At 51.5% G+C, this 27,415-nt stretch overlaps 1 protein-coding gene across 6 annotated transcripts in view; it reads right to left on the minus strand.

Annotated features, from left to right (window-relative positions):
- Positions 1–27,415, minus strand: part of MICAL2 (microtubule associated monooxygenase, calponin and LIM domain containing 2) — a 142,665-nt gene that overhangs the window by 3,371 nt on the left and 111,879 nt on the right. For 2 of the 6 annotated variants that reach the window (XM_049649844.1, XM_049649841.1), the window contains exons 16-22: positions 22,759–22,827; positions 19,200–19,349; positions 9,992–10,054; positions 5,075–5,182; positions 3,842–4,028; positions 2,560–2,648; positions 713–815 (exon numbers count right to left, since the gene is read on the minus strand). In XM_049649844.1, the coding sequence (XP_049505801.1) occupies positions 713–815; positions 2,560–2,648; positions 3,842–4,028; positions 5,075–5,182; positions 9,992–10,054; positions 19,200–19,349; positions 22,759–22,827 (769 nt within the window). Of the gene's footprint in view, positions 1–712; positions 816–2,559; positions 2,649–3,841; positions 4,029–5,074; positions 5,183–9,991; positions 10,055–14,520; positions 16,411–17,672; positions 17,796–19,199; positions 19,350–22,758; positions 22,828–27,415 lie in introns of those variants that run through there. The other 4 variants (XM_049649865.1, XM_049649848.1, XM_049649851.1 and 1 more) reach the window with 4 other exon arrangements.

The following is a 27,415-nucleotide window of genomic DNA, read 5'->3' on the forward strand; positions in this document are numbered from 1 at the left end:
GGCAGTGACTACGGCAGCTGACTGCAAGGTAGAAAGGGTTTGTAATATCAGTTAAAAACTTCAAACCGTGTTTAGAAAAATTGACACTCATAGCAAAAAAAAAAAAAAAAAAAAAAAAGCTTTTTCTTGGCTTATTAAAAGTTAAAAATTGAAATGTAAACCTAGAAATGTGGCTCGCTTTGGTATAAAAGGAGGACAAAGCTATAAAAAACATCCTTCATGTCGTGCTGGCCCCAGCACCAGGAGCAGATGCTCGCCCTGACAAAGTCAGGTGCAGGTGACCAGCGGGAAACTCTTTGGCTTTGAGCGAACTGGTTATTAAAGAATACTAGGCTTCCTGGCCAGGGCCTTGCTAACTGCAAACACACTGCCGTCTAAGGTGGAAATGTTAGGGCCCTTCGGGGGTAGCTGGCATTTCAGTGGAGCTTGACCGGGAAGCATCTGAGCACCCAGTTGCGGATGGTCTCGAGGGACTCCTCAGACTCCCGGTACATGGAAGCCAGGACCTCGGAGAACACCCAGAGGAGCGGGAGCCCGACGCTCAGGAGCTCGTAAGTGTAGCAGTAGTTGTAAGCATTGTCCCTGAAATGAAGGCCGGCTGCACGCAGGAGTCCCCGAATCCAGTTAAGCAGGCTCTGGGGAATGTGAAGCAGGCCCCATGGCAGCCTGAGAGGCCAGCTTAGCGCCTTCCTAAAGAAGGAATTGGTGATACCTGGAGGGCTGCCTTCAGGCGTGCCAATGGCGGCGGCAGCGCAAGAACTTTCCACAGGAGTGTCCCGCCGAGGGGCCTCTTGCTCTCTCCACGTTCCCTCCTCCTGAGAGGGAGCAAAGGGAGGGCATTTAGGCCATGATTCTCACCGAGGACCCCTCCCATGAAGCAGACGAAGAGAGCCAACACAAACTGACGATGGCAGACCCTGCATTTTGCAACCAGCCCCCTCTCCCCCGCCAATAGCCTCAGCCCCCATGCATGGCTGAAGGGGGGCTAAATATGGGCATCACTTTCCTGGGGCCAAGGTGACCAAGGGGTTCACAGTCCTTCAAAACACACATGTTCTTTACTTTTTAAAAAAAGTTTATTTATTTGAGAGAGAGCGAGGGAGCGAGCAGAGGAGGGGCAGAAAGAGAGGGAGAGAGAGAATCCCAAGCAGGCTCCGCACTGTCAGCGCAGAGCCCGACTTGGGGCTTGATCTCACGAACCATGAAATCATGACCTGACCTGAGCTGAAATCAAGAGTCAGCCGCTTAACTGACTGAGCCACCTGGGTGCCTTAAAACACACATGTCCTTTGAAAACAACAACAACAACAACAACAACAACAACAACAACAACTGTTGGGCGCCTGGGTGGCTCCAGTCAGTTAAGCGTCCGGCTTCAGCTCAGGTCATGATTTCACAGTTCGTGAGTTCAAGTCCCACATCGGGCTCCGTGCTGACAGCTCGGAGCCTGGAGCCTGCTTTGGGTTCTGTGTCTGCCTCTCTCTCTGTCCCTCTCCACTCGTACTCTGTCTCTCTCTCAAAAATAAACATTAAAAAAAAAACAATGTACACATGTCCTTTGACTCAGAAATCCTATTTGTCATGATCTATTGTAAGTAAATAATTTGAAATAGGGACAAAGACATGCATACAAAGATGCCTGTTATAAAAATATTTATAAGGTAAAAATATGACACAGGATAAACCTCATTAAATAAATTATCAACCATTTTTACAGGCATCCAGAATGAGGCTTCAGAAGAATTTTTAATGTTTGGGGAATGGCTCTCAATATACTGCAAATATATAAAAAGAAGGATATAAAAGCGTAGTGATAGGATTCCAGCTAGGTTAAAATACATTCACAGAGGGAAAAGTCTGGAAGGAAATGTCACAAAATGTTAGTTATGGGTTTCTCAGGACAGGGTGGTGATGAATGATTTAATTTTCCTTGTCTGCATACGTTCATTTATTTCCCCATTTTTCTACACTGAGCCTACAGTACTTGTGTAATCAGAACAGGGCTGTTAAGTTGTGGGTCCTTGCTGGAGGTGGGTGGCCAATCAGGCGGTAGAGAAGGTATTTGCTAAGAGCTGCCAAAGGGGGCGCTATCACAAACTGTCCAAATATGTAGCAGGCTGTCACTTCGAGGACTTCTGAGAGCCTGGGGGGAAAACTTAGGGAAAGGTAGTCTCCACAGAAGGCATCCCTGCATAGAACACTCTGAGGTCCCGAGGGACCCAGGCCAGGGGTGGGGGCAGGGGGACCCTGTAGTCTTCGCATGGCTGGGCATATAGTCTCAGCCCAGTACCTGGGAAGGCTCTTCCAAGCTCCTCGGGAGAAGCTGGCACCGCCGCTCACCTGGGAGCTGGCCTCTAGAATGGGGTAAGCCCAGAGGCCTGCTGAACAGGCTAAGGAAGAGGGACCCTCCACACTGCACAGCACAGACTCTCGTGTTTACCTGTGGGTCTCAGTTCCTCCAAAGCCAGAAACGTTGGCCTAACTTGGAAGAACCCCCGCAAATGAGTTCCTGTCCAGGGGCCTGCCCTGTTTCACCAGCGCTTTCAAGACAAAACATACCTCTCTTTGTTGCTTCAACTCTGCCCGTCTCTTCCTCTGCTGACTGTTGGCTTTACAGTGAATGAAATGAGATTTGCAGAAAAACTTGCCTGTAAAAGAAACACACACAGACACACACAGGTTTTCTCCTGTAAATGAGAGCTGCAGCAGACACAAGCCAAGGTCAGAAAATACCAATAATGGGAGCAAGCCTAGGAAACCTTAAACTTGGGAAGCAGTTTCTATCACTTGTCTTAAAGCAGCAGCACTGAGATGAGAACCCTTTGCTGCCTCAGAGGCAGGCTGTAGCAAGGCGGGGGGAGGGGTGCAGGGATGCTGGGGACGGGGCCGAAACCCTCAAACAAAACACTCCCCAAACCAAACTGAGGCCAAGTCCCTTCCCAAGGCTGGTTGCAAGACTGCAAAATGGACAGCTTTGAATATCAGTACGGTTTCCAGTTCCTGGTCCTTCCTGGGGCCCCCTGGAAGTGGGAAAGGCTTGGAGCAGATGGCGGCAGTGATGGGGAGGAAAAGACCCAGGTGAGACACACACTGGGTCCCTGGCCACAGCCCAGGACCATTGGGCACCTGCCAGAAAAGCCTGCTTTGTTCACCATTCATTACAAGAGTAATAATAGGGACAGTTAATGATGGTAACAACAAGGAAAACTTCTCCAGGACTCACAATATACCAGACACTATTCTGAATGCTTCCCATGAACGAACTCGTGTGAACCATCTTGCAACAAACTTTTGACCTAAGAACTATTATTACCTTCATTTTACAGATGAAACGACTGAGGGACCCAGAGGTAACCGGATTCCTAAATCCAGGGTTATATGGCTAGTAAATGGTACATTCTGGCAGGCCGCTTCTCAGAGGGGAGGTTGCTATTATGATTACTTCCATAATACACACTTTATAAATCACAGCATTGATATGCCATCATTTGTTGGACCCTTGCCACAAGCCAGGTGCGGTGCCGAGCACGTGACTAGGTTTCCAGGTTTGATTCCCCAACCACACGGGGTGGGGGGGGTGGGGGGATGGAAGGTGGTGAGACTGGCTGAGAACGCATATGTAAAGCACTCGGCACCCAGCAGGTGCCGCCTGGTGCAGGACCGCTCCCGGGTGTCCCTGGCCTGCCCACAGAAGACCTGTCTCTCTAGCAGGATCCCCCGGCTCTCTGACCAGCTCTCCTGAGGACGCTGCATTCCTTGGCAAGTGTTGGGCGTCCCAGAGCCTCCAGAGCACAGAAGCCCAGGCCGCAGAGCAGTGCCGTCCCGGGCCCCCGGGGGTTACCTTCGTCGCTGTCGAAGGCGTAGGCGGCCAGGCGCAAGGTAGAGGCACAGACACTGCAGCGGAAACACTCGCGGTGGAAGAAGTGGCCCTCTGCGCTCAGCCTCTCCATCACATACACGCGCTTCTTACAGAAGTGGCAGGTGTCGCTGCCGCCCAGGTTCAGGGGAAACACCTTCCGCATAGACTCCTAGGGGCACAGGGCAGTGGGAGAGAAGCACTGTGCGTTAGGACGGACACCGTGTCTTGCAATGTGAGGCTGACGCTCTTGGAATTGCCGACCTCAATCGCGGGGACCTCGTGGGCTCCCGTCTGCTGCTCATGTCTCTGCAGCAAAGGGTGAGGTGGGGGAGGAAATGCTCCCAACATAGACCCCAACCCTCCAGGGACTGTGGTCCATTTTGCTACCAGGCTGGCCAGCCAGCAGCAAGGGAGGCCCGGGAGGGGCTCTTCCCAAGGCCGGCTGCTCTGGTTTGGGGGCAGGAGCAGGCAGCCCTCACAAACATGCCTGCCAGGAGATGCGGTCTCCAGGAATCTGTCCTGGGGGTTAAGGGCTGCCCGGGTCTAGAGAGAGGTCCCTGAAAGAATGTTTTCCACATTTGTCCTCCTGCAGTGACTTAGGTCAGGTGAGGAAAGCCTGTGGCATCAGAACTGTTCCAGAGAACTGCAGGGAAGGGAGAGGCTGTGTCCTCTAGCCCCCAGACTGCCAGTCAAATCCCTAAATCCAAGGGGGCAGGAGGAGGAGGAGGGCCAGGCAGCGGTGCACCTGGGGGGTTCTGGATTCCAGGCGGGATGCGCTCAAAGGAAACCAGACCTGTACGGTCCGATGGCTGCCATTGGCAGCAGGCAGCCTTGTTTGGAGAAGGGAGAATTCGAAGGGAGGAGGGTTTCTCCATTACTGGATTCTCAGTCCAGTGCAAAAGGGCTACTCGGACTGGATGCCCAACACTGATGGTAAGGGGTGCCTGGCTACACGGTTGGCCTGCCTGGCCTTTTCACGGAGCTCTCCAGAGCCCTGGACAGCAGGAGAGAGACCCTGCCTTGTGAAATGACCCCTTGGGGAGCCAAGTGAGGTTCGTCTGTCAGAAAATGCAGCCCCCTCAAACCCCGGCTCTGGTCCAGCCCCTTCTCAGGCCTCCCGTCTACGAGAAGAGGGCCTTGGGTGGGCCAGGCCATCCTCTCTGGGAGGTCAGAGCTGGTGTCTGTGGGTGAAGGCTGAGGGGTGCGCATCCTTACCAGGTCTGGAGAGGTGGCCTGGGTCTTAGGTCTGTGATCATTCATGTACAGATTGATCAGGACTTCAGCCGCAGCCCCTATTCCGCTGGACACTTTCCCTACCGTCAGCTACCCAAGAGCAGAGGCAGAGGAGACAGAGACAAAGGTAGAGGCCAGTTAGCACCGAGCAGGAAAGCACGAACAGGCTGGATGTGGGAGAGGGCTCCACACCCACATGCAAATAGCAACCAACATCCCAGGAGAGGCAAAACCAGCCTGGAGCGGGCAGCGGGCACTCTGGAGATGGAGAGAAGCACAGAAATGGAACCCCGTGGCCCGGGTGGGCCAGGTGACCTGGAAAACTACCACCATGGGGAGGTGCAAGGCCTCCAGGATTCATTAAGTTCCTTGGTTCACAGATGGGGTAAATGAATCCCGGAGACAGGGAGAGATCTATCCAAGGCCACGGAGCACATACATGCAAGATTTGGAACACTTTCCAGGTCTCCTGACCGCCAGCCCGGTGCCCTCACGCACTAAGGAACCACGACCTCACGGACAGACAGCTGGATGGCAGCCGCCCTTCCCCAGAGACCGCCCCTCTTTGGAGGGCTGTGAGCTGTTGCTTCATGAGCAGTGGGCTTTCCCTGCCCCAGACCACACTGGGGGGGAAGGGTTAAGTCCCCAACTCCACCATGAACCAGTTCTGAGACTGAGCACAAAACTCTCAACTTCTGAGCTCAGTTTCTTTTGTTCAGTAAAACGGGGAAAATGGTGTCTGTGTCATGGATGTGGGGTAAGACTGAGGGAGAGAATGTATATCCAAGCGCCTGGTGCTTTGAGGGCGGAGCCAGGATGAGCTAGATGAGCTAGACTCCTCCCTCCCTGCTTCCTGAGTTCAGCAGGTCCCAGCCTGCCTTGCAGCCTCCACACCCCTAGGGAGCAAGGGTGGTGTCTGACCTGAGTCTCCCTGGGCCTACAGAGCGGTGACTGAAACAGGAGTGAGGAGGCAACAAGAGCGTACTCAACTGTGGGCTCCAGACAGCGGTGCCCAGAGGCCCCAGACTGGTGTTGGCAAGATAGCTCCATGTGGGCCCTGGGCATCACGGCCTGGTCTCGGGTACCTGTGCTTTGGAGGGCATGATGGCCATGCCCACCTGTCTGGGTCCCCATCAATGTGCCTTGGAGCTGGGGCAGCTGCTGGAGCCCAAGCAGATAGGGCACAATCACACACACACCCTCCGGTAAATCCCAACCTGCTCCCCCTTTCCCACCAGCTATGAAAGGCCACCCTGGGAACACTGTAGTCTCCTCTTCAGAGAGGCACACACCACAGTAAGGGATTCTGGAAACACTGTTTCGCATCCCAGGATTCCAGAAGGAAGCAGGCTCCAGACCCTCCGCGGCCTCTGTATCCAGCTTCTGGGAGTGGCACAGGCAGACGGCTGTTGCAACAACGAGCAACCGTGATGTGTGAGGTTGAAGGAATGCCCTCAATCTAAACCCAGGACTGCTCCTGGGAGGCCACATCTAATCTGCTACGAGACGCTCAGATGTAAGGCAGGAAGTTCCGGGAACGGCAAAGCCAATGGGCAAATGGCAGCAATTCCCCACCTCCTGATAGCAGGGCCCATACTCAGAGCCTTGGCCAACTCATGGGATTCCTGCAAGAGCACAGCCACTATACGAGGAAGAAGAGGGAAGGATGCCAAGCAGGTGGGGGAGAGTGAGGCTCTCTCCCCGAGGCTCCTGCTCCCTTTCTCATCAAGGAAGCCCTAACACTGACAGCCGCTCTGGAACAGTTGCGCTGACCACGTGTGGGTCTTGGGGTTGTAGGGAATACAGCCGTGGGCCTGTGAGGTAGGGTGTCTGACCTCACACCTCAGACAGACGGGGCCCCTCCAGGCTTTACAAAGCCAGCTCCTTCCCAGTAGCAGCAGCTGCCAGGCCACTTACCCATACCCATTTCACCCTCCAAGCTGGCCCAGCCTGGGAGAGGTTAGGATTCTGCTTCCAGGCACACTTTCCACCATTTGCAGGATTTTGCCAATGCCAAGGAACTTGGCTCCTGTTTCCGAGAAGGGTTCAGGTGCACGGGCGCAGGACAACAAGCCTTTGTTTGTCTGTTGTTGCACCCCCTACCGGGAACCCCCAACATGAGTCCCTCAGACAAAGGCTGTAGAATACCAACTACTTCTTGGGGTTATATCAAGACAAAGAGGGGAGGGAAGACAGCGGAGGTGAGATTTACCTGCCTGCCCACACTGCCCTTGTGGGGCTGCCTCCAATGGCCCAGCGTGTGAACTGGCTCTGAGGCACTCTCCCAGAAAGACTCCACGGCGATGCCATGATACCCACGCGCAATTATTGCCTCCCTTGAGTTAGCAGAGACTGAGACTGTACTTTCCGAGGCTTTAAATACAAGCCCCTAATGGGACCTTATTAACCACTTAGCTAATAGGCACTTTGTGCTGCTGAGCTTTTGTGCAATCCTGACTTAAGGAGCAATTACAGAAGCCTGCCGAGGGCTGTAAGGTTGCTGGTGGGTGTCGCCAAACACATCTGTGTCGTCATGGGCCTGCGTGGTTCTTCTACCAGGACAGGGCACCATCCAGGGTCACCTGGCCAGGTAATCCAGGATAAAGACAAAACTGGTCTTTCAGTATGGGCCATAAAGGCTCCTTTCTCCCAGTTGCAATCACAGACCCCACCCCATTTCAGAGGCTTTGCCAAGAATAAGGAAAGCACCCTTAAGAAAGCGGCATTGGGTCTGCATGTGCCCCTCCTAACCTGATAGAAACCATCCCAGGGTCACCACTGGCCAATACCAAGAAGTGGACTGGACTTTCTGGAGAGGTCACAAGGAGACTAGGAGATGGAGAACTAATCTCAAGAGGTGAGGGGGGGTCCCCAGAAGCCTACCCTCGATGACCAGTGTGGAGGCAAACATTGCCCTGGGGATTATGGGTTCTCTTCTCTATGTTTCTTGTTAACAGGATACCTTATTGGCTCTAGAAGATTGAGGACATGATCGACAGACATGTGCTAGCTCACTGCTCCTCAAACAATCAGTGGTAAATAACCAGGTTTTACTTAAAAAAAAAAATCTCTAATCTATTGTGACCTGGTATTTCTGGACACAACACAAGGGAATTGCTAGAGATATGATTGTGCACTTGGTTGTATGGCAATGCCACACTGCTCTACAGGTGTCTAATGCTCACTTTCACTTGCTGTGCTCACTGGGTCACAGACCAGTGCCTGCCCAGGGACCACACTTGGAGTCGCACTGCCCCAGCCAACCAAGGAATTACTAGGCTCTTGGGATGCTGAGGAATAGAGAGATCAATTTGTAGAGAAACTTCCAGAAAACTCATCCTGATATTGACCTCAGAGCGAGATCCAGGGGTTCTCAACAAGGAGATATGCCCACTGAAAGACCTGCAGAGGACTAGTCATGAGGACAGCTGACAATTCAGGAGAGTTTGGCCAAATAAAAAGATTTAGCCAAAAATGATCACATCCCAGTCACTAGTTTTTAAAGAACTGGTCATTTCAGAGGGCTGTGGGGCTGCTTTTGCAAACCTTTATGTATCTTTCAATATTCTTGTAATTTTGAAGAATCGGAGTATTTCTTACTACCCTCTTTCCTCTTTTGAATTCTAATTATTTTTTGGTTAATTGACTAGAACAAGCTGGAATGGCTGGACACTTCCAGCAGGCCAACATCTCACATTCCATTAGAATAATCTCACATACACCATTTCCCTTCTGTGAGCCTCAGCTGTCCCATCTATAAAATGGAGAGACCACCTCCATCCTTGCAGGACTGCAAAAAAGGGTCCCCATAGAACCTGGGCCACACCTCACATGGCACTGGGCTCCCAAGAAGCACTTGGCAGATAGTTCAAAGCACTGCCGTTGGGGTGGCTTTACACTTCCATGTTCTGGAACTTCTCTCCTTTCTTATATGGCCTTCACTCTGAAAACCTCTAGGTTGCTTGGGTTCCCTCCTCTGCATGAGTAAGACCAATACAGCCCAGCCAGGGTGAGCGCACTGGCTTCTCTTCGATGAGTCAAACATGGTGACGGGACTGTTGTCACCAGCACCGATCCCAGAGGCTGCAGAAGATGGCTGGACACCCCCCCCCCCCAAAGGAGGCAACCCTGGCAGCCTGAGCTCAGAACAGGACAAGCCTTTCTCACCCTGCTCTCCACTCCCTTCTCGTTTGCACTCGCTAATGTCATCACTGTGTTTTACTCATGTCTACACTCCGGGCACAGGGCATGTGCTCTGAAGGAAGGAGGAAACATGTTCCTGGGCCCATCTGTGGCCAAACAATGCTAATGTCCCCCTCCGCCTCCCCCCCCCCCCCCCCCCCACCTCGGGCCTGGAACTCAGCCAAGAATACCAGGTGTCTGGGCCGGGCTTCTCCACAGAGCTGGGTCCCCATGACCACCTGGCCTGCTGTGAACATCATGAGGCCCACATGGCTCAGGCAGGGTGAGGAGGTGTTTCCAGGGCCTCCAAGCTGAGGGCTCACTGGAAGAGGAAGTTTTGACAGGCAGGGCCAGAGAAGGTCTCCTGGGCATATTTGGGCTGACACTCCTCTCTGAGGAGTCCCTGCGTGAGGAACATCATAGGACAGGCGGTGGGCCTGCATGCCCAGGGATACGCTCAGGGCATGGGGGAGAGAGGACAAGGATCGAAACCACCTTGTTTTGAGGAGGTCCAGAAATTATACCCTTGGAGTTGAGACTCAGGCAGGCCTTTGTGGCTGTGACCTCCCAGTGGGCACCCACATCTGCACCTGTGTCCACTGGTGCCAGGCACCGTGCTGTGCCCATCCGTGTGCAATGCTCACGGCCTTGCGAGGTGGGTCTCATAATCCCCCTTCGCAGATGGGAGAGCTGAGATTCAGGGAGGCTCTAACTCACCTGAGGCCGCACTGTTCTTAAGTGGCTGGGATGGAAATGGAAACCCGAAGGTGACTTCTTTGCCTTTAGAAAGAGAGGAATCAACATGCATTTCAGGTAAATGAGCTTTCTTCTGGAATTCTCCTCCACTGGGGAAAGAGTATGTTTACTGGATCCTTCAGGCATGTTACATTGGTCAGTTTATGGCATTATTCCTGTCACCCTCAGGGCTAGCTGCCATCACCTCCATTCTATAGGTTGGGAAACTGAGGCACTGAGAGGCCCACCAACTCATCCAAGGTCACACAGTGAGTACTTGGTGTTCTGAACCCAAGTGCGACCCTAAGCTCATATTCTTCTCCCTGCAGCGCCCTGCCTCCCTGAGACACAACAGCACTCTGCTAACTAAAATTCCCCATGTTGGGATACACACAGTACACTTCCAAAGGCACTCTTATCCCAGGAAAAAAGAGAAAGACGATGAGGTTGAGGGAGGCCTTGAGATCTAGGCTTGTCTCAAATGAAACAAAGACATAGCAACCAGCCAAGTCTCACCTAGCTTTGCTCCAATGTACAAATCTCTGCAACAAACCCTGCAAATCGAGTTTTGGAACAAATAGCCCCATGTAGAGAAAGCTCCTTTTGTGATGCGCATTGCTCTTCTGACCCAGGAAGACTGACCCACAGTCCCCTCTTGCCCTGCTGCACAAACACTCAGCCGCCATCTTGTTCTCACAAGAGCTCACCAGCCTTGGCAAAGGACTGGCAGTCATGCCCCCCTGCTTGAAAAGAGAGGTTAACTAATGGTTGATTGGGGGCCAGTACCACCACAGGAGGGCCGGTCTGATGGGATGGATGAGTCGAATGGTGCTGGGAACATACAAGTGGACATGATCCCTAGTCCAGTCCTTGGAAGACAAGACTCTGGTAAGGATCTAGATCCTAAATGAGAGGACCTAAGGAAGCCATGTGACACCATTCAGGCCAAACTCCCAGTGGCATCACTGAATCTTAGAGCAAAATATCCACCTGAGAAGGCAGGCAAGTGGAATCTGAAGGCAGAGCCCTGGCCACATATCTAGGGACTGGTGATCCAAGTTTGTATCCCTGTGAGGAACACGTGGTCCTCATACGAGTTTGGCTAGGTCTGCTCCCAGGTGGAGGTGGCTATCCCTGGATCCTCAGAATTGGAGTGTAGGGCTCTAGGGCAGGAATAGAGACACGGTGCCTGCCTGAAGTTTGCCAGGGACCAAACATCAGTCTCTAAGTGCATTTTCCTTCCTCTGGCTTCCCTGAATGGAGGCCAGCTTGCGGCCCTGGGCAGTGAGAACAGCCCATAATCTGCTGGAAAGAAGCACTGAGGCCTCAGGCTCTCTCCAGGGGAGAGGCTCCTGGAGCTCCTTCAGGACTGAATGAAGTAGTTTGTCACCAGGCTGTCACTTACTTTAAGGGGCAGCCAACCCTCTCTTCAGAGGAGGCCATCACCCTGCCAGATTCTGTACATGCACAAAGTCCAGTGTTGAATCAGTGGTAGGGTGGGGTCCAGGAGAGGGAGGGATATTGGTGGTGTGTGTGGGGGGGAGTGCAGGGCCACTGGCCATATCCTCTCCAAGAATGCTTGAAACTTGGAATTCACCACTCATTCCTAACTGTCTACAAGGGCTTCACACTGAGATCTGAAGGGTATTGTGAATGCTGAGTCCAAACTGGGTCCTTTTTACAAATGGAGAAACCAAGGCACAAAGAAGGTGAGTGGCTTGCCCAATGTCCCAGGGTAGCCCTTTCTAAGAGCTCTCCACTCACTGCCAGCCACCCTACGACAGGCTGTAATTAATAAGCTCAATTATACTATCACCTGATGTTCAAGGCTGGCTAGAGAAATGGAATAAGAATAAGAAATAGGGGTGACTCTTCTACCACAACCTGGTAGAAACAAGGAACAGAGCTGTAGGGGGGAGCAGAGGGCCTGAGATTGGCCATCCCAAAGCCCACTCTACTTGCGGTTCTCCATGCTCCATGTGGAGCTCTACGCGGTCACAGCCTCTGGGCTGGTGCCTCTGACAAGGACTCCATTCACACTGGGCTGGGGTCAGGAGCGCTGGGTACCAGTCGCCTCTCTGCACCTTTGTTTTCCTATCTGTGGCTCTACTCTCGCTCAGTTCTCTTTCCCAGGAAGAGCCCTCCTACCACTCCATTTTAAATTCCTACCCATCCCCAGCCTGCCAGGTCCCTGCTACCTGCTATAATTTTTCCATAGGATGTACTGTCTTGTCTTCTGATGTACTGTACAGTTTATTCACATATTATATTATCATTGACCATTTATTTCAACCTACAAGGATATAAGCCTCACCGGGGAAGGAATGTAACTCCATTGAGGCCTATCCCAAGAGCCTGAAGTGCCTAACACTGAGCTGTCTGTTGTTTAATAGATGTTTGTTGAATGGCTGAATGTTCACTAACTGCCTTGCTTCGTGGGTGACATTGGTTTAAAGCTCCTTGAAGAGCCCAATGGAGAAGCAGCCGAGGGCTCCAGTGGAGCATGATGAAGATGTGACGGGGAACGTGCCTACTGACGTTGACAGACGTGACAGAAGTGCCTCTGTCAGACCCTGGTGGCCTCGCCAGCACTTAGAGATCAAACACCTACTAGAAATCAAGTCGGGGAACTTGGGAAGGGTGGTAGCTTTTCTTGTCCCAGCTCTGCCCTCAGGCCAGGCCACCATAAGCATGAAAGAAAAGCAGAGACAAGAAGGGACCTTGACCAGGGCTAACTGAAGAGCGGCTGAGCGAGAGAGAAGCACGGTGTGGGCCTGGCTGCCCAGCCAGGAGCACCAGCCACTGCCTGCTTGTGCCCAGGCAACCTCGCCCCTTCTCGTCCTGTCATGGCTGCCACAGCAGCAAGTACCGTCCCCACCAGGGGAGGCTCCTCTCCCAAGCTGGGCAAAATGGCTGCTCCGCAGCCTTGGTGATGGTGATGACAAAACTGCCAGTCTCCACCCAGAGAGCTCACTATCACATGAGCCAGGAACCACTCTCTTGTTGATGACAAAATACAGAAGCCCAGATAGGTCAGGAGACTTAAGGTCAAACAGCCGACGAATGGCTGACCTGGAACAAGACGCTAGGCGTCTTGGCTATGGCTATCTTCCATGGAGCTGGAGGTGTTTGTGTTTCTCCATGTCACCTCTCGCTGCCCTTCCAGGGGGTCATTCACACCCACGACTGGGACTGTGGAGGAGTGGGGGGCTGATAATATTCCTTGCTCCTTTCTTAGTGACGTTCCCTGTACTCTTCTCCCCACAGCAGTGGGAAGTCACTGGGGGTGGGACTCCCAACTACAAACCGAGAGATAGCTCCTCTTGTACACTCAGGTAACATCAGGTGTTTGAGCTTTAGCTTAAAGCACGGGAGCAAAAGAGCAGTAACTGTGATGGGGGACATTCAGCCTTGCATGCCCAGACGAGCCTGGGGAGCTAGATGGACCAGATGTGTTCAGAGGAGCACGGTTTGCAAGGAAGGGACCAAGCCTCCTCATGAGCAACAGCTAGACAAAGTGGGCTTCACATCCATTTTCAGGCTCATCTACTCTAGGGGCCAAGCTTCCCAGAGACCACCCCTCTCCCACCCCCACCTGGAAGTGTTCTCAGCATACTCAGTGACAGGAGGACAAGGGGGAAACCAGAAATTCCTCCACAACCACAATCTAAAAATTGTTCAAGGGCGCATTTCATTATCTACCTAAAGTTCGCTCCCTACCCCCGCTCCAAGCCGACCTCTGCACTGCTACCTGAGTCAGCCTTCTAGAACACAGAGCAGTGGCTTCTGTGGCTATAAGAGGACAGAATGAAACCCCTTAATACCAAGAGTGGACTGACTCTCACCCTCATCCTCCACACTCCCATAAATACTTTTATTCCCAAAGCAAGTTACACCAGAGTTCTCTTTCCGTTCACGCAAGCCCTGCCTGCCTTCCTCTGCACATGCTAGACCTTTCTGAAATGCCCTTCCCTTTCTGTGTAACCTTCGACACTTGTTTCCCATATTGCCTACTCTGTGAATCCTTTCCAGACTTCTCCCCTTCCCTGGGTTCGTATAAACTTGCCCTTTCTGTGCCTCGGAATTAATGGATAGTGTTGACAAGTAGTAGGTTTGCCGTGTGAAGCTGCCATTTTGCTAGGTCAAAAACAACCAAATACTGGCCATCTCCTATGTAAAATGTTACTCATTTCTATGCTGCTGTGCTGTTCATCATCAAAACTGGAGTAAAAGGACTGTGCCGCCCACCCCGTCTCGCCATCTGGCACGCGGTGGCATATGGTGGGTGCCAAGATGCACAGCACTGTCCGGCAAGTTTTTGTGTGCTGCCTGTTCTGCTTTGGGGCTTGCTCCAACACAAAAACAAATGAATCCGGGACTGCTGTAAAGCATCTTACAAACCCTCATCGCCTCCAAAGCAAGCTCCTGGCATTTGTCTGCACAGGGTGGGCAGAGGAGAAGATCTCAGAACATGCAGAGGGTGGGGGAAGCTAATGGTACGGGACGACTACCTTTCTGGCAGGAGAAACAGAGTCAACAGTCGATGGAGAGGAAGTAGCAGCAGGATCAGGAGATGGAGGGCAGGAGGGAGAAGCCGGAGGGTGCTCGGGAAACAGGTCTTTAGAAAGTAGTTTATTCTGCACAGAACAGAAACAGGAAGCTGTGATTATCCCTGGGGTGTGCACCATGATGCTCGCCTCCACAGTGCAGCCCCATGCCTATGCATTCAAGGATGGGAAAAGAAATCCAGGCCTGGGTCTCAGGACAAAAAAGAAGCCTCGGTCTTTGGAGCCCAGCAGGACTGCCTGGCTCCCGGGTACACGGCATTCTGCTACAACTATTCCGGCTCCCTCGTCACACCAAAAGAGCTGCAGCCACTCCGTCCTAGTCCTGCGTCCGTCTGCTGCAGATACCATCGCTAACGCCTGACGCTCTCGCTCTGGAGTTTGGGGTCACGTAGCAGCTGCAAACTTAGGAAAGGAGAACCCTGGGCTACTGTGGAGGCTGGCCCCTGGGCCCCAGAAGTGAACTAGATGCAAAGCATCCCTCCGCTGTCAGTGACTCTGACAAGAAGCAGAGGACACAGGTCTGGAGGAGACGGAGTGAAAACAGCAGAGGGGTTATGTCCTAGGGACCAGGCTGCCTGCGAGCGGTGGTGGGGGGGCAGGGTGTCTTACGCACACATCCACTGTGGGGACCTCACTATCAGCTCTTCCCGCTCCTCGCCAGCCCTCGCTCTTCTCTTCAGTGAGTTTCGAAGGGAGTACCTGGCCTGCAGGGGGCTGCGCTTCCCATTCTCAGGCAAAGCCATTCTTCTTGGCTGATGCCGCCTTTTGGGAAAGCAGAGCACAGGTTACAGCCTGTGGTTGGCCCCATCACTCAGGATCTCCCCGGTCGGGGCCACGGGGAGATTCCCCCATCATGCCTTCCAATGTCATGAGCAACTTGTCCTTCACGGTCAAGTCACTGTGATGTGATTCCTGACAGGCCAGCTCTCCTTCTCCGTGTTGACTCTCAGGACGCTCAGAGCCTACTTGGACCCCTCTAGGATCTAAAAGCATTCGGTTCTGTTTCCTTTGACCTGAGCCCACTTTACTACCTCGCTTTTCCCTTTGTCATGATTTATCTACATATTTTTGCATCTTCTCATGTGGGTCTTTTTTAGATGCCGGTCCAAGTTCTTGCAAAGTCAATAGCTCCTCATGCCGTGGAAGGAGGAGGGGGAGGGTCTGAAGCTGCACAGACTGAGTCGTGGTCACTTTGCTGGATGTCCAACATGTGGTCACTTTGCTAGATGTCCAACATGTGGATCCTTGGGTGGGGGAGGGGGCTCTGAAAGCCCCTTGTTTACCTGTGGGAAATCCCCATGTCCAAACATGGAGGCGAGGTGAGCCGCCTTCTCCTTAATGTTCTTTTTGTGAAATTCCCTGTTGGCCAAGTTCTGAGCCCTCTTCTGCAGGCCAGGTGAGAAAGAGGAAAGAAAAAGAGACAGCAACAGAGACCGTGAGGGTCAGGAGAGAGGTTGGGGGTTTGGGGGGTAGGGGCAGGCTTGTCTCAGTGGGACAGAGGAGACAGGGAGTGAAGAGGAAGAGGAGGAACCCACTGTGGGTGGAGGGAGGAGGGGAGGGAAGGAAGGCACCCCCTAACACAGGCAGAGGAGGGGCACAGAGCAAAGCTTTCACCTGGAGAATCCTGTCCTCCACTTGCTGCAGCCGCCGCAGCACCCCGGAAAGGGCCAGCGCTCCCTGGCAGGCAGGGGGCAGAGCAGGAGAGCTTCCTGGCCCACCCAGCTGCAGGTCAGACTTGGCTCTGGCTCTCCAGGGTCTGCTCGGGCACTCGCAATCAGCAGACACTTGCTTTAGCTCTCGGAGCACATGCCCCGTCACAACCACCGAGGGGAACTGGGAGAGAAGGAAAATCAAGCTTCCTTCCCGACTGTGGCCCATTCACACCCACCCCACCATAAGCCATCCCCAAGCTGACCAGGGACAGAGGGCACAGCAGGTGCCGCCATCAGTCAGATTCCCTGTTAACCGGGGTCCTGACTCTCCACCATCTGACATCCTCAGTAACGATACACAGTCTCGGCCTCCCCCCCATCTCACCGGATCAAGACCTGTACGAGGCTGGTCTCAGTCCCAGCTGCACCCTGAGGTCACCTCAGGGTGACCTGAGACACTTAGAAAAAGTAACCCAAGTTTGGCCCCACCCGCCGGGGGTCTGGTTTAATTGGTCTGAGGTGGGTTTCAGATATTTCTGAAAAACTCTCTAGGGGCACCTGGGTGGCTCAGTCGGTTGAGCGTCCGACTTCGGCTCAGGTCATGATCTCACGGTCCTTAAGTTCGAGCCCCGCGTCAGGCTCTGTGCCGACAGCTCGGAGCCTGAAGCCTGCTTTGGATTCTGTGCTCCCTCTCTGTCTGATCCTCCCCTGCTCGCTCTCTCTCAAAAATTGGCAAACACTAAATTACGAAAAAGAAAGCTCTCTAGGTGATTGTGACGCCCACAGACGGAAAGCCGCTGGAATACACCCACACGGGCCTCACTCGGCCTCCACCACCTGGAGCGACACAAAACTCCTGGTGCTGATGAGCCGCTTCTGAGTACTGTGGTCACAACAGTGTTTCTGTTCCAATTCCAAACCCAGAGATGCTAGCTGGAAAAAGCCTCAGCCCACGGCTGCCAGTTGCCTCCCCGGCCCCGGCCGGTCCTGGTCTGCTCGGGCACCGGGGGAGGCCTTCGCCACATCCCAGCCTCACCCCTCCAATGGTGCGCAGCCAACCGGTCACCTGAGCTCGGCCCAACACCACTGCCGCTTATCCATCCGTTTCGAAATCTGCCTATTCAAGTGGTCTGCAAATAAAGCTACGTATCCCGGAGCTTCGCACAAAATCCCCCACGCGGTACAGCCGGTTCTCGCCCGAGCAGATGCAGCATCGAGGGCGTAGTCGTTGGGCAGATGTTACTCCTGACTGGCAGGTATTTCCAGATGCTGCATGCCTGGTTAGTCTTACCTATAAGGGCGGTCACCCCAAGTTGTGTCTGCCTTCCCAGAGATTCTACAGTCAGCCCTACATGGGCTGCACAGCCAGCCACTGACCCCGCCCCTCGGGGTGAAAGTCCCCTCTGACTTCAGCACGACAGCGTCCACTGGAAGGAGCCCTACCTGCCTTTTCAGAGGAGGTGATGGGCCGGGTGTGGGCTCCTCCGGCCGGGGGCAGCGAGAGTTAACAGGTGGGTCAGAGGAAGAGCGCAGGACAGGCTTACCTATCCCTGAGATGCGGCATTCCTGGGAGGAGGAAGGGAAGTCCAAAAAAGCAGCCACGGGAAACATGAAGGAAAAGGTGAGTCAGACTGAGAACTTGGAGGGAGGAGAAGAGAGGTGGGCAGAAACAGCACCCCTGCAAGCTGGGCCTTGCTGGGAAACCTGAACCCTGGCTCTCCGTCCATGTGAACAACAAGTCCTGGAGTCCCCCTCTCTTGGACAACGTGTAAATCCCAGGGAGGCCTTGCTCTTGGCTTAGACCCGGGACACTGGGCCTGTGCCGCCAGGCCATGCCAAGCCAGGGTGGCCAGCCCTCGAGTCCTCCTGGAACTGGCAAAGCTCCCGGAACACTAGATGCTACATTCCTTCTGATGGAAGAGAACCCTCAATGACACTTGGGGACTTCTAGGGGCAAAGCCTCCAGAAGGGGCAATTGAGAGAAAAAAAAAATTCAGAGAATTGTAAGTCTCGGGAAAACGGCCCCCTTATAGCAACAAAACTTGGCTCCCTGGGGAAGGTCGGTTTGTCCCAGAGGGGGCGTGGTCCACCATCAAGGCCAGACAGACATTTATGATTGCCTGTAAACCCAATCAACCAGGTGTTCTCTAAAAGAGAACCAATCCCCTCATCCCAAGCTCTTGTAATTTGACGGCGGCATCCCAAAGGAATTCAGGGGAGCAAAATGAACCTCATGCAGCTCAGACCCTAGAGTCAGAGTCTGGAGAGCAGTCAGCGCAGTGTGCAGCCTGGCCCACGGCATTCTGCCTCTTTCGGCCTCACAGCCACCCCTGCTCAGACACAATGGCCCTGCTAGCCTGACCTCAGTGAACACGGGAGAGGGGATGCCAGAGAACCCTTGGGGAGGGCTGGTCCCCCGGAGCTTAGACCCGTGACTCAGTTTCCCCTGGTTTGCACATGTCTTCTCACTCTGGCCTTAGGCTCCTTGGCAGCCGGCATCTCAAAGATGGCTGCAGACCAAGTCATGGTTACAAGGTGGAACCAAATTCTGGATTTCTCCTCCAGTGCAGAAGAGGCATCAGCAAACTACAGGCCCCGGGCCAAATCTGGCCTGCTGCCCGTTTTTGTAAATTCAGGTTTGTTTGCACACAGCCACGCACATTTGTTTAGGTATTGCCCCTGGCTGCTGTCATGCTACTAGGACAGAAATGAACCGTTGTGAGAAAGATAGCATGGTTCCCGAAGCCTAAAATATTTGCTAGAGCCTAAACTTGCTATCTGGTTCTTCTTGGAAAAGTGTGCCAACTTCTGATCTAGAAGGAGCGCCAGTCTCACCCGAGCCAGGCCTGGCTGGCCTACCTGAAAATCCACCACTAGCCTCAACTGGCTTCTGCTTCTGGTTTCTGCTGGCTTCTCAGCAGGTTCTGGTCACCAGGAAGGCAGGTCCAGCGAGCATCTGACAGGACTCACCTGCTTCACGAGCGAGGGGTTCCGAGAATTCTCCTCAAACTTGGCCAGCAGCTGACTTGCCATGGACTTGACTTTGTTCTGATTTCCACCTTCTTTATTGCTGCCGCACTCTTGACTGGAGCGCAGGCTCCGGGTGGAAAAGGTTGAAGGCTGCAAAGGCCAAATTGAGTACATTGGTTGTTGGATCCTGGCACCCAGATATCAGGAAGGGGCCTGGGGACTCAAGACGGGGGACTAGTTTCCTGAAGAAGGACACCATGGTCCGAGGAAGTGAAGCAGAAGCAGGAGGTGATGCCCATTGAGACAATGCTCATATCTTCCCAAAGGACAGGCGCACCCACCTGGGAGCCAGACAGGGTTTAAAAATGGACTCACTTCCTAGCCCCATGACCTTGGCAATTTACTTAACTTCTCTGAAGTGTCCTCATCTGTCAGATGGGAGCATAACCCACTTCCTCTGGTTGTTGGAAAACTCCAATACAATAATGAAGTGACAAGCAGAACAGTTTTCTAAATACACCATGTGGCATCAGAGGTGAAGGGTCGGGGGGGATGGGGGTGAGGAAGCAAGAGGCAGTATCAGTCAGGCAAGGCACGGGCCTTGGACTTCTTTCTCCTCTCTCCTCTGCACCCCAATCCCAACTTCAACCAGCCCTTCTCTGTTGTTGCTATCTTTAAAAAAATACCTTTTAATCTGGAAGTAATTTTATTTTTTTAAGTTTATTTACTTATTTTGAGAGAGAGAGAGCAGGGGAGGGGTGGAGAGAAGGAAGAAAATCCCAAGCAGGCTCTGCACTGACCTCACGGAACCCGATGAGGGCCTCGATCCCATGAACCCTGAGATCATGACCTGAGAGCCAAAACCGAGGGTCAGACACATAACTGACTGAGCCACCTAGGCACCCCTAGAATAATTTTAGATTTACAGAAAAGCTACAAAGATAGCACAGGTAGTTCCTATATACCCTCACCCAGATGCTTCTAATGTTAGCATCTGGAATAACCATACTACCAATCCCAAAACTCAGAAATTAACCTGGCACAATTCTATTAGGTAAGCTAGAGACTTGATTCAGACTACTCTAGTTTGCCACCAATGTCCGTGAGGTTCTAGGGTACCAGTCAAGGTCCCACATGGCATGTGGTTTATCACGTCTCTTCAATCACCCTCATCTGTAAGAGTTTCCCCATCTTTCTTTGTCTTTCATGACCTTGACAGTCTTGAAGGAGACTGATCAGCTATTTTGTACAGGGTCCCTCAAGCTGGGTTGGTCTGCATGTCTTCTCATGATCAGAGTAAGGTTGTGGGTTTTGGAGAAGATGCCACAAAGTTCAGAAGTGTCCTCCTTGCTTTATATCAGGGTAGGTGCTATCAGTGTGACCATTACTTGGTTATGCTGTTTTATCAAAAGGTATTCCATGTAAGACTTCTTTGGCTCATCCTCTAAATACTAGAACCTGGAAAATAACTGGTGTTCATGGAAAGTCTTCTCTCCTTACCACAGAATCTGCTCCCATAGGCCTCAGAAGTAAATACCATCATATCTGGTGGGCAGTCTGCTTTCCCAAGGGGGCAATGAACCTCCTTCAAAGGAACAGATGTTCTCAAGACGACTAAGAAATGTTCATTTAGCAGAAAGTCATGGGAAGGAAGAAGCAAGCTAAGGTCTAATGATTTTTTTTTTTCTTCTGAAGAGTCCCTAAGAGCCCCAGGGGAAACCTTGTAGGCATATAGCCACTCTGAAGTGTTAGACAAACACAGAGTCACTCCGACTTCAAAGTACGGAATGTAACTGTGCATATCAATACAGGCTTGAGAAGAAGAGGGTAGGTTTACTGGAGTGGTCACTGTTTGCACAAGGCCAAAGTGGGCCAAGACACTGGGTCACAGACTGGCATTTCTCAGAGGTTAATGCGCATACGAATCACCAGCAGCTCTCTTTCAAATGCAGATTCAGATTCCGGGGGCGTCTGGGGGAAGGGACACTGCATTCCTAACCAGCTGCTAGGTGATCCTGCTGCTGTTGGCTCCTGGCCTACATTTTGAGCAGCGAGTATTTGGAAAGAATTATTCCTTAGTTAAATCTGACTTTAACAAAATGGCTGGCTCCAATCACAGTCCAGCAACATCTCAGATGGGGCAGGAGTAACCAGATTTCTTCCCACACTCTGACTCCTGTGTTGCCATCTACAGAAAGAGCACAAACACTCCTTCAAATGAGCCTCGGATGAAAGGCAGGAGAAGACTTCCACGTGAGACACGCATCACAGGCAAGCCTCTAGGGAGGAGGGAGGGGCAGATCACAGGCACTGTAAGTGAGAGCCAACACCCCATACTGGGGAAAGTGGGAGGTCTCTCCTACCCTGTTCCTCAGCCTCTGCTTCCTCTGCTGAACCACCTCCCTATTCACTGGCTTCTTGCGCACGCAAGAGCCAAGAGACAGAGAAACAAACTCTCTTGAAGGGATCAAAGAAGTTCTAGAAACGGTTTGGAAAAGGGTGATGTGAACTCATTGGATAAAATGTATTTGTACACATTTTAAGACATGAGCTGAACTCCAGGCTTCCTTGAACAGAGCTCATCTTTGCCCCTTCCAGAAAATGCAATGAACAATAGGCAATTCCCCCACCCCCCCAGGTTGGGCCTTGTAACTTTCTTTGTTATAAAGGTCACTATGTTGAGAACCAGTGTCTGGATCCCGGTCGAGGCTTCCACATGAAGCAAGTCACAGACATGAACAACAGTGTCCTAAAAATATACAGCAATAATGCACCTTCATCCACATAAGGTAAAGTCTTTTCTAAGTCCTGTAACTCAGGTATAAATGTATTATACAAACTGTCCCGCATGCCTTTGGGGCCTAATTATGACATCCGCCGGTACGCTAGCTAAAGCCGGCATCCTACAGTTCACTGACAACATCTATGCTTGTTTTTGTGGGGTTAGGACAGCTTTTTCAGATGGTATAAGTACCTCCGGTCTCTTTAAAGAGCTTCCTGGGGAAGCAGGAACGGATACTCTCTTTTTGGCCAGATCGATTTTTCATCAGGAGGCAGACTGGTGCTTGGTTTGGACAAAGTAGCTTGTAATTTTCCACTTTGACCAGAAGGTGGCACTTGTGGGCCCTGGGACATCTGCCTTAAGGACTAGAAATGCGTAAAACAAAAGGTACAAACAATGACTGGGAGACAAGAGGGGCTGCTGGTGCCCTGTTCCTACTTGCTGTTAATAGCGATGATATATTGATTAACACAGGTGCCAGATATCATGCTCGGCATATTATATACACCCTCTTATTTAATCTTTAAAAATCCTGCAAAAGTTCCATACATTTCAAATCTATCGCCTGCATTTCACAGACGTGAACCACAGCCGGAGAGGCTCTGTTTCTCCAGGTTACACACCTCGTAAGTAGTGGAGGGAGGACCAGAACCCCATGGTTTTTCCATCAAGCCAAGCTTAGAACCAAGTGGTTCACGAGAGAGGAAAGAAGGAAGGGCCAGCACTGTGGCCACTGGCCGTCAGGCAACCAGCCTTTGCTTAAACTGACACACGAACCTCATCCAGGTTGTTGAAGCCTCTCCGCCTCCGTTTGTTCATGTCGCTCTCTTCAGTTTGGACGTCCACCTGCAGCGGCCAAGAAAGCATGGTGAGTTCAGGGCCATCGAAGTCTGCAGTTCCACTTACAGCCCGACGCCACGGAGCTGGCCCTGAGCTGTTGCCCGCAAACAGTCGCCAGCCCAGGAGACAAACGGACATAAATTACCCTGCGCTGTAACACACACTATCACAGAGTTCCCTTCAGACGCACGGGAGGGAGCCTTCCTGAACCTAGAGGGGGCTCTGTCGGCAGGGGTGGGAATCACATGGCAAAAGATCATCCTGAAACCTCCCAAAGCACAAAGAATCTCTGTTCTGGGGGCAAGGCAGGGACTGTCTCTGTTGTCAGAGTGACCCTGGGCTCAGAGCAGTCCCAGCCAGGTCTGCTAATGCCTGTCCACATGTTCCAACATGGAGACCACCTCCCACAAGCAATGGTACTGCCCACCTCACAGGTGGGGATTCCCAGGGTTCCGATCAGCCGTCCAGGGATTTGATGGCAAATTAATCCGCCATTCATTCGCAATTGCAAATACCAATAAATGGTATTCTATCAACTTCAAAGTAGCATCAGGTATGGTCTGAAAACTGTGGTGACCATACAGCCCTATTTGCCCAGGACAGTTTCGATGTATCGTTTTCCCCAGCTGAATTATGCAGTGTTCCCTTTCCCTCTCAAAAGTACCTTGATTAGACAGTAAATCACATGGCTGCCCTACCAATAAGCCCTGACAGCCTCCTTTCTGCTGCCTGAACCTGAACATTTAAATCTGGGAACCCCCCTCTATACACGCCCATTGCAGTAACCCTGCAAGGACCACCAAAGGCTACACTCACGGTCAGCCTCCTGACCTCGAGGGAATGGGCGGGACTGCACCGATGGAGCTGAGTCTGGGGGTTGGGCTGGATTGGGTGCCTTCACTGCACCCTGCCAGCTAAGTCTATCCTGACCCTGGGGTTACACTGCTCTCCCTCCCCATGCCTAGCATGTTAGCCATAAGCATCTTTGCAGCAGACATCCTTGCTTCAAGCACTTTGCCACGAGCATTTTTACCATGCAACTAATTGGATATAAAGCAATGTTGCTGTAACAGATTTACAAAAATAACCGGGGGACAGTTTGGTTTCACCAACTGATTGACAGCTTGGTTTCATTTCTCCATGGGCACAGTGCTCCCATTTTCACATTCTACAAATCTTAGCCCTGGCAATGGTCTCTGCAGCCGTGCAGAGTTTTGAACCCATATTTCCCACAGAGCTTTGGGATGTCTATCAATGGACATGTGACAATATGCCAAGAGTAAATAGCAGGGTGCTTGCAAAGCAACATAAAGTGAGTAGGTTTCCTAGGATTTGGAAATGGATACCTCTCTCACTAAAGGAAAAACGTTTAGCGAAAAAAGAAAACATGCCATGTCCAACAAGGAGACCAATCAGTAAGCAAAAAATATGTAACAGGATGAACCAAAGACCGAAGACCAGTGTTTAAGTCCAGTCCACAAAATGAAACCAGTTATTTGCACAAGGTCACGATGAATCTACGCCATGCTAGCTACATACTCTGGACGTATCCAAACGTTTTGTATTTCACAATGAAGTCTTTTGAATTTGGTTATTTGTTTTTCATGTTTCATTATGTCCTTTTCAATGAATGCCCATCTTTTATTTTTTGTGCTTTTCTCTTTTAGAGTAAAATTGCCTCTTGACGTTTATGGTGAGACTACCCGGAATCCTGCCATCAGTCTCTAGCTGGGGTCTTCTCCAAATGGCCGGGCCCCCGAGGGCCATGGATGTTCCCTTCCCTGGGAAGCCTCCACCCACAGACAAGCTTTCAATAGCATGTAAGCTGAAATCCCAGGCTTTCTTCCACTTGGGATGCAGTGGGAGGGCTGCTGGCCACTCTCTCCCCTCAAACCCAGGAGTACAGCCCCTTCACCCCATGCTTGTGCTGCACCAGGAACTCCTGGAGCCCCTGGTACACACACTGCTGTGTACCCACTTGCTCCCAGCAGAAGCACCTGCTTCCCCTGCTTTTATACTCCCGTCTCCTCTGCTCCCTTTCCACATTCACCAGCACCTTTAATATTTTGAAAGATAAGATCAACCACTGTTTAGTCATTGATATTTGTTCAGAAATCTGACCCTTCCCTTGTTCAGGCAGCACAAAAGAGCAGATCTGAGGGCCCTGCCTTCCCTTCAGCATTTCCTTCAGCTTTTAATAAATCATTATTCTGTGAATGGAAATGATTTCAACCCAAACGCTTGGGCAAACACCAAGAGAAACAGATGACCTTATTTGCAACAATGTTGGGTCTTAGAGGCGCAGGCTGTCTGGGCCCCCGGCTCTAGCGCCTATGAATGGTTTGCTGGGGGAGACCGGAGCACAAGAAAGTACAGGATGTCCTATCCAACAAGAACTCTCCATGCATAATCTTAGGGTTTTCTGTTGCGTTTTTTTGTTTTGTGTTGTGTTGTTTCCACCTTAAATGAAGACTTGGCTTTTCTCTCAAAGAGCAACACATCTTACTCTCGTTTGACAGCTTAGGGCTTGACTGTTCCAACATCAGAGCCTGTAGAGATCCAAACCCCGTATGTTAGCCACAGGCTCACAAAAAGCGCTTCTAGGACAGAATGTGCCCAGTAGCACCACCTAAGACGACCGCAAATCCTTTGGGGGAAATAAAGGAAGTGGATGGGGTAACCTCCACTCCTCTGATTCAGCCTGAGTATGGGACAGTAACATTCGGTCTATATGGAAAGGTTACCTACATACATACCCGAACAGTCTCTACTCTTACTTATGAATTGATCTTGGAAGCACTGATTCTCAACTAAAGAGCTAGGTTAAGACAGAAAGGCAGAAAAAAACTCAAACTTAGGGATTTATCTAATTTTTCTTATCTCTTTATCTCTATCTGGAAGCCAACGTTGCATTACTACCCCATCTCCTTGGACTCTATTTTGCTCTACGAAGAATGGAGTACAAGAAGGGAAAAAAAGTATTTATCGTGCCCAGTGAGAGACAGCGTGAGAATATACGAATAGCTCACTTTCTTTCGCTTTTTGCCTTTCTCCCAAGAACACATTTCTTTTTTAAATTTTTTTTTAACGTTTATTTATTTTTGGGACAGAGAGAGACAGAGCATGAACGGGGGAGGGGCAGAGAGAGAGGGAGACACAGAATCGGAAGCAGGCTCCAGGCTCTGAGCCATCAGCCCAGAGCCTGACGCGGGGCTCGAACTCACAGACCGCGAGATCGTGACCTGAGCTGAAGTCGGACGCTTAACTGACTGAGCCACCCGGGCGCCCCAAGAACACATTTCTTATGATGATTTCCCAAAGATTTGAAAAAGTCCATATACTACGGGGCATTTATTAAACTAATTGGTGTCTCCATTTAAACAAATAATCAAAGACATATACCTGCTAAACTGATTATTTATTTGATCAGTGCAAGATAATCATGTTCCCATAAAGCCCAACTTCACGTGATGTTAGTTCCAAGGAAACCGCCTTTATATTTAGCTAGCTAATATAGGCTAACCCTGGAGAGATTTAGATCTGGGGCACAAGAAGAGAGACTAGCCATTGCAGGCAATGCCCGGATGTGTAGAGGCAACCATGATATTTAGAAAGATGGCCAGTGACACTGGCAAGGGAGCTCTTCTCTTCTTCAGTAACAGAGTCATGACTTACTTCCCAGCTGTGTGACCTTAGGAAAATCACCTAACGTCTCTGACATCAGCTTCTTCATCTCTTATTTCCTCACCTAGATGTACTATCTAGCTCATAAGTTGTTGTAAGGATTAATGAAGTCACGTACACACAACACTTATCAGGTTGGCTATGGAAGTGTGGCACACTGTTAATTAGGATCGTGCTAGTTAAGAGACTTAGAAAATCTGAATTCTAGTTCTGACCTTGACTTTCACCACCACTATGGGACATCGCAGTTTAATCCCCCCACATGCAAGATTGTCCTTCTCTAAAGCTGGAAGGAGAAGACATGCCCCACCTTCCTCAAAAGGTAACACAAGGAGCAAACGAGATACGCATGAAACTGCTTCGTACGCTGTAAGGTGCGGCATCGATCATGGCTGCGATGCAGAACCAAGTGTTCAGTCCAACTAGTTTGCCTCATCTCAGAAAACAGGAGTCTCCGTTTACTCACAACTCCTCAGGGATAGGAGCTACCATTTGTGGAGCCCTTCTCACACGGCAGGCAGAGCGGGGACTCGCACCTGCATTGGTTCGTACTGTCTTTGCACTGGAGCAGTGCCATGTTGAGGTTGGTGCCATCATTTTGCAGACAAGCAAAGGGAGGTTCAAACGTGTGCCAAATCCCCAGCAGGCCTAAATATGGTTTTGTCTGCCTGGCTTCAAACGTATTTCCATTCTGTAGGTTAGCTCAGAATCCCCTGCTGTGTTGCACAGAGAACAGGAGAGAGATCAGCCTTCAAACCGCAGGTGCCACAGCGGCAGCTCGAAGGCCTGGTGCTTGCTCGGCCGGGCAGCATCTGCACCCGGTGCTCTCGACCCTCCTGGGCTTTCTTCACATCTCTGAATTGAGAAGTACTAGAAAGCTGGTGGGGAGCCCTGGCTGCTGGGTGGAGGT

The sequence above is a fragment of the Panthera uncia genome, chromosome D1 (genome assembly GCF_023721935.1).
Source record: "Panthera uncia isolate 11264 chromosome D1, Puncia_PCG_1.0, whole genome shotgun sequence".
In the NCBI taxonomy this organism is placed as follows: domain Eukaryota; kingdom Metazoa; phylum Chordata; class Mammalia; order Carnivora; family Felidae; genus Panthera; species Panthera uncia.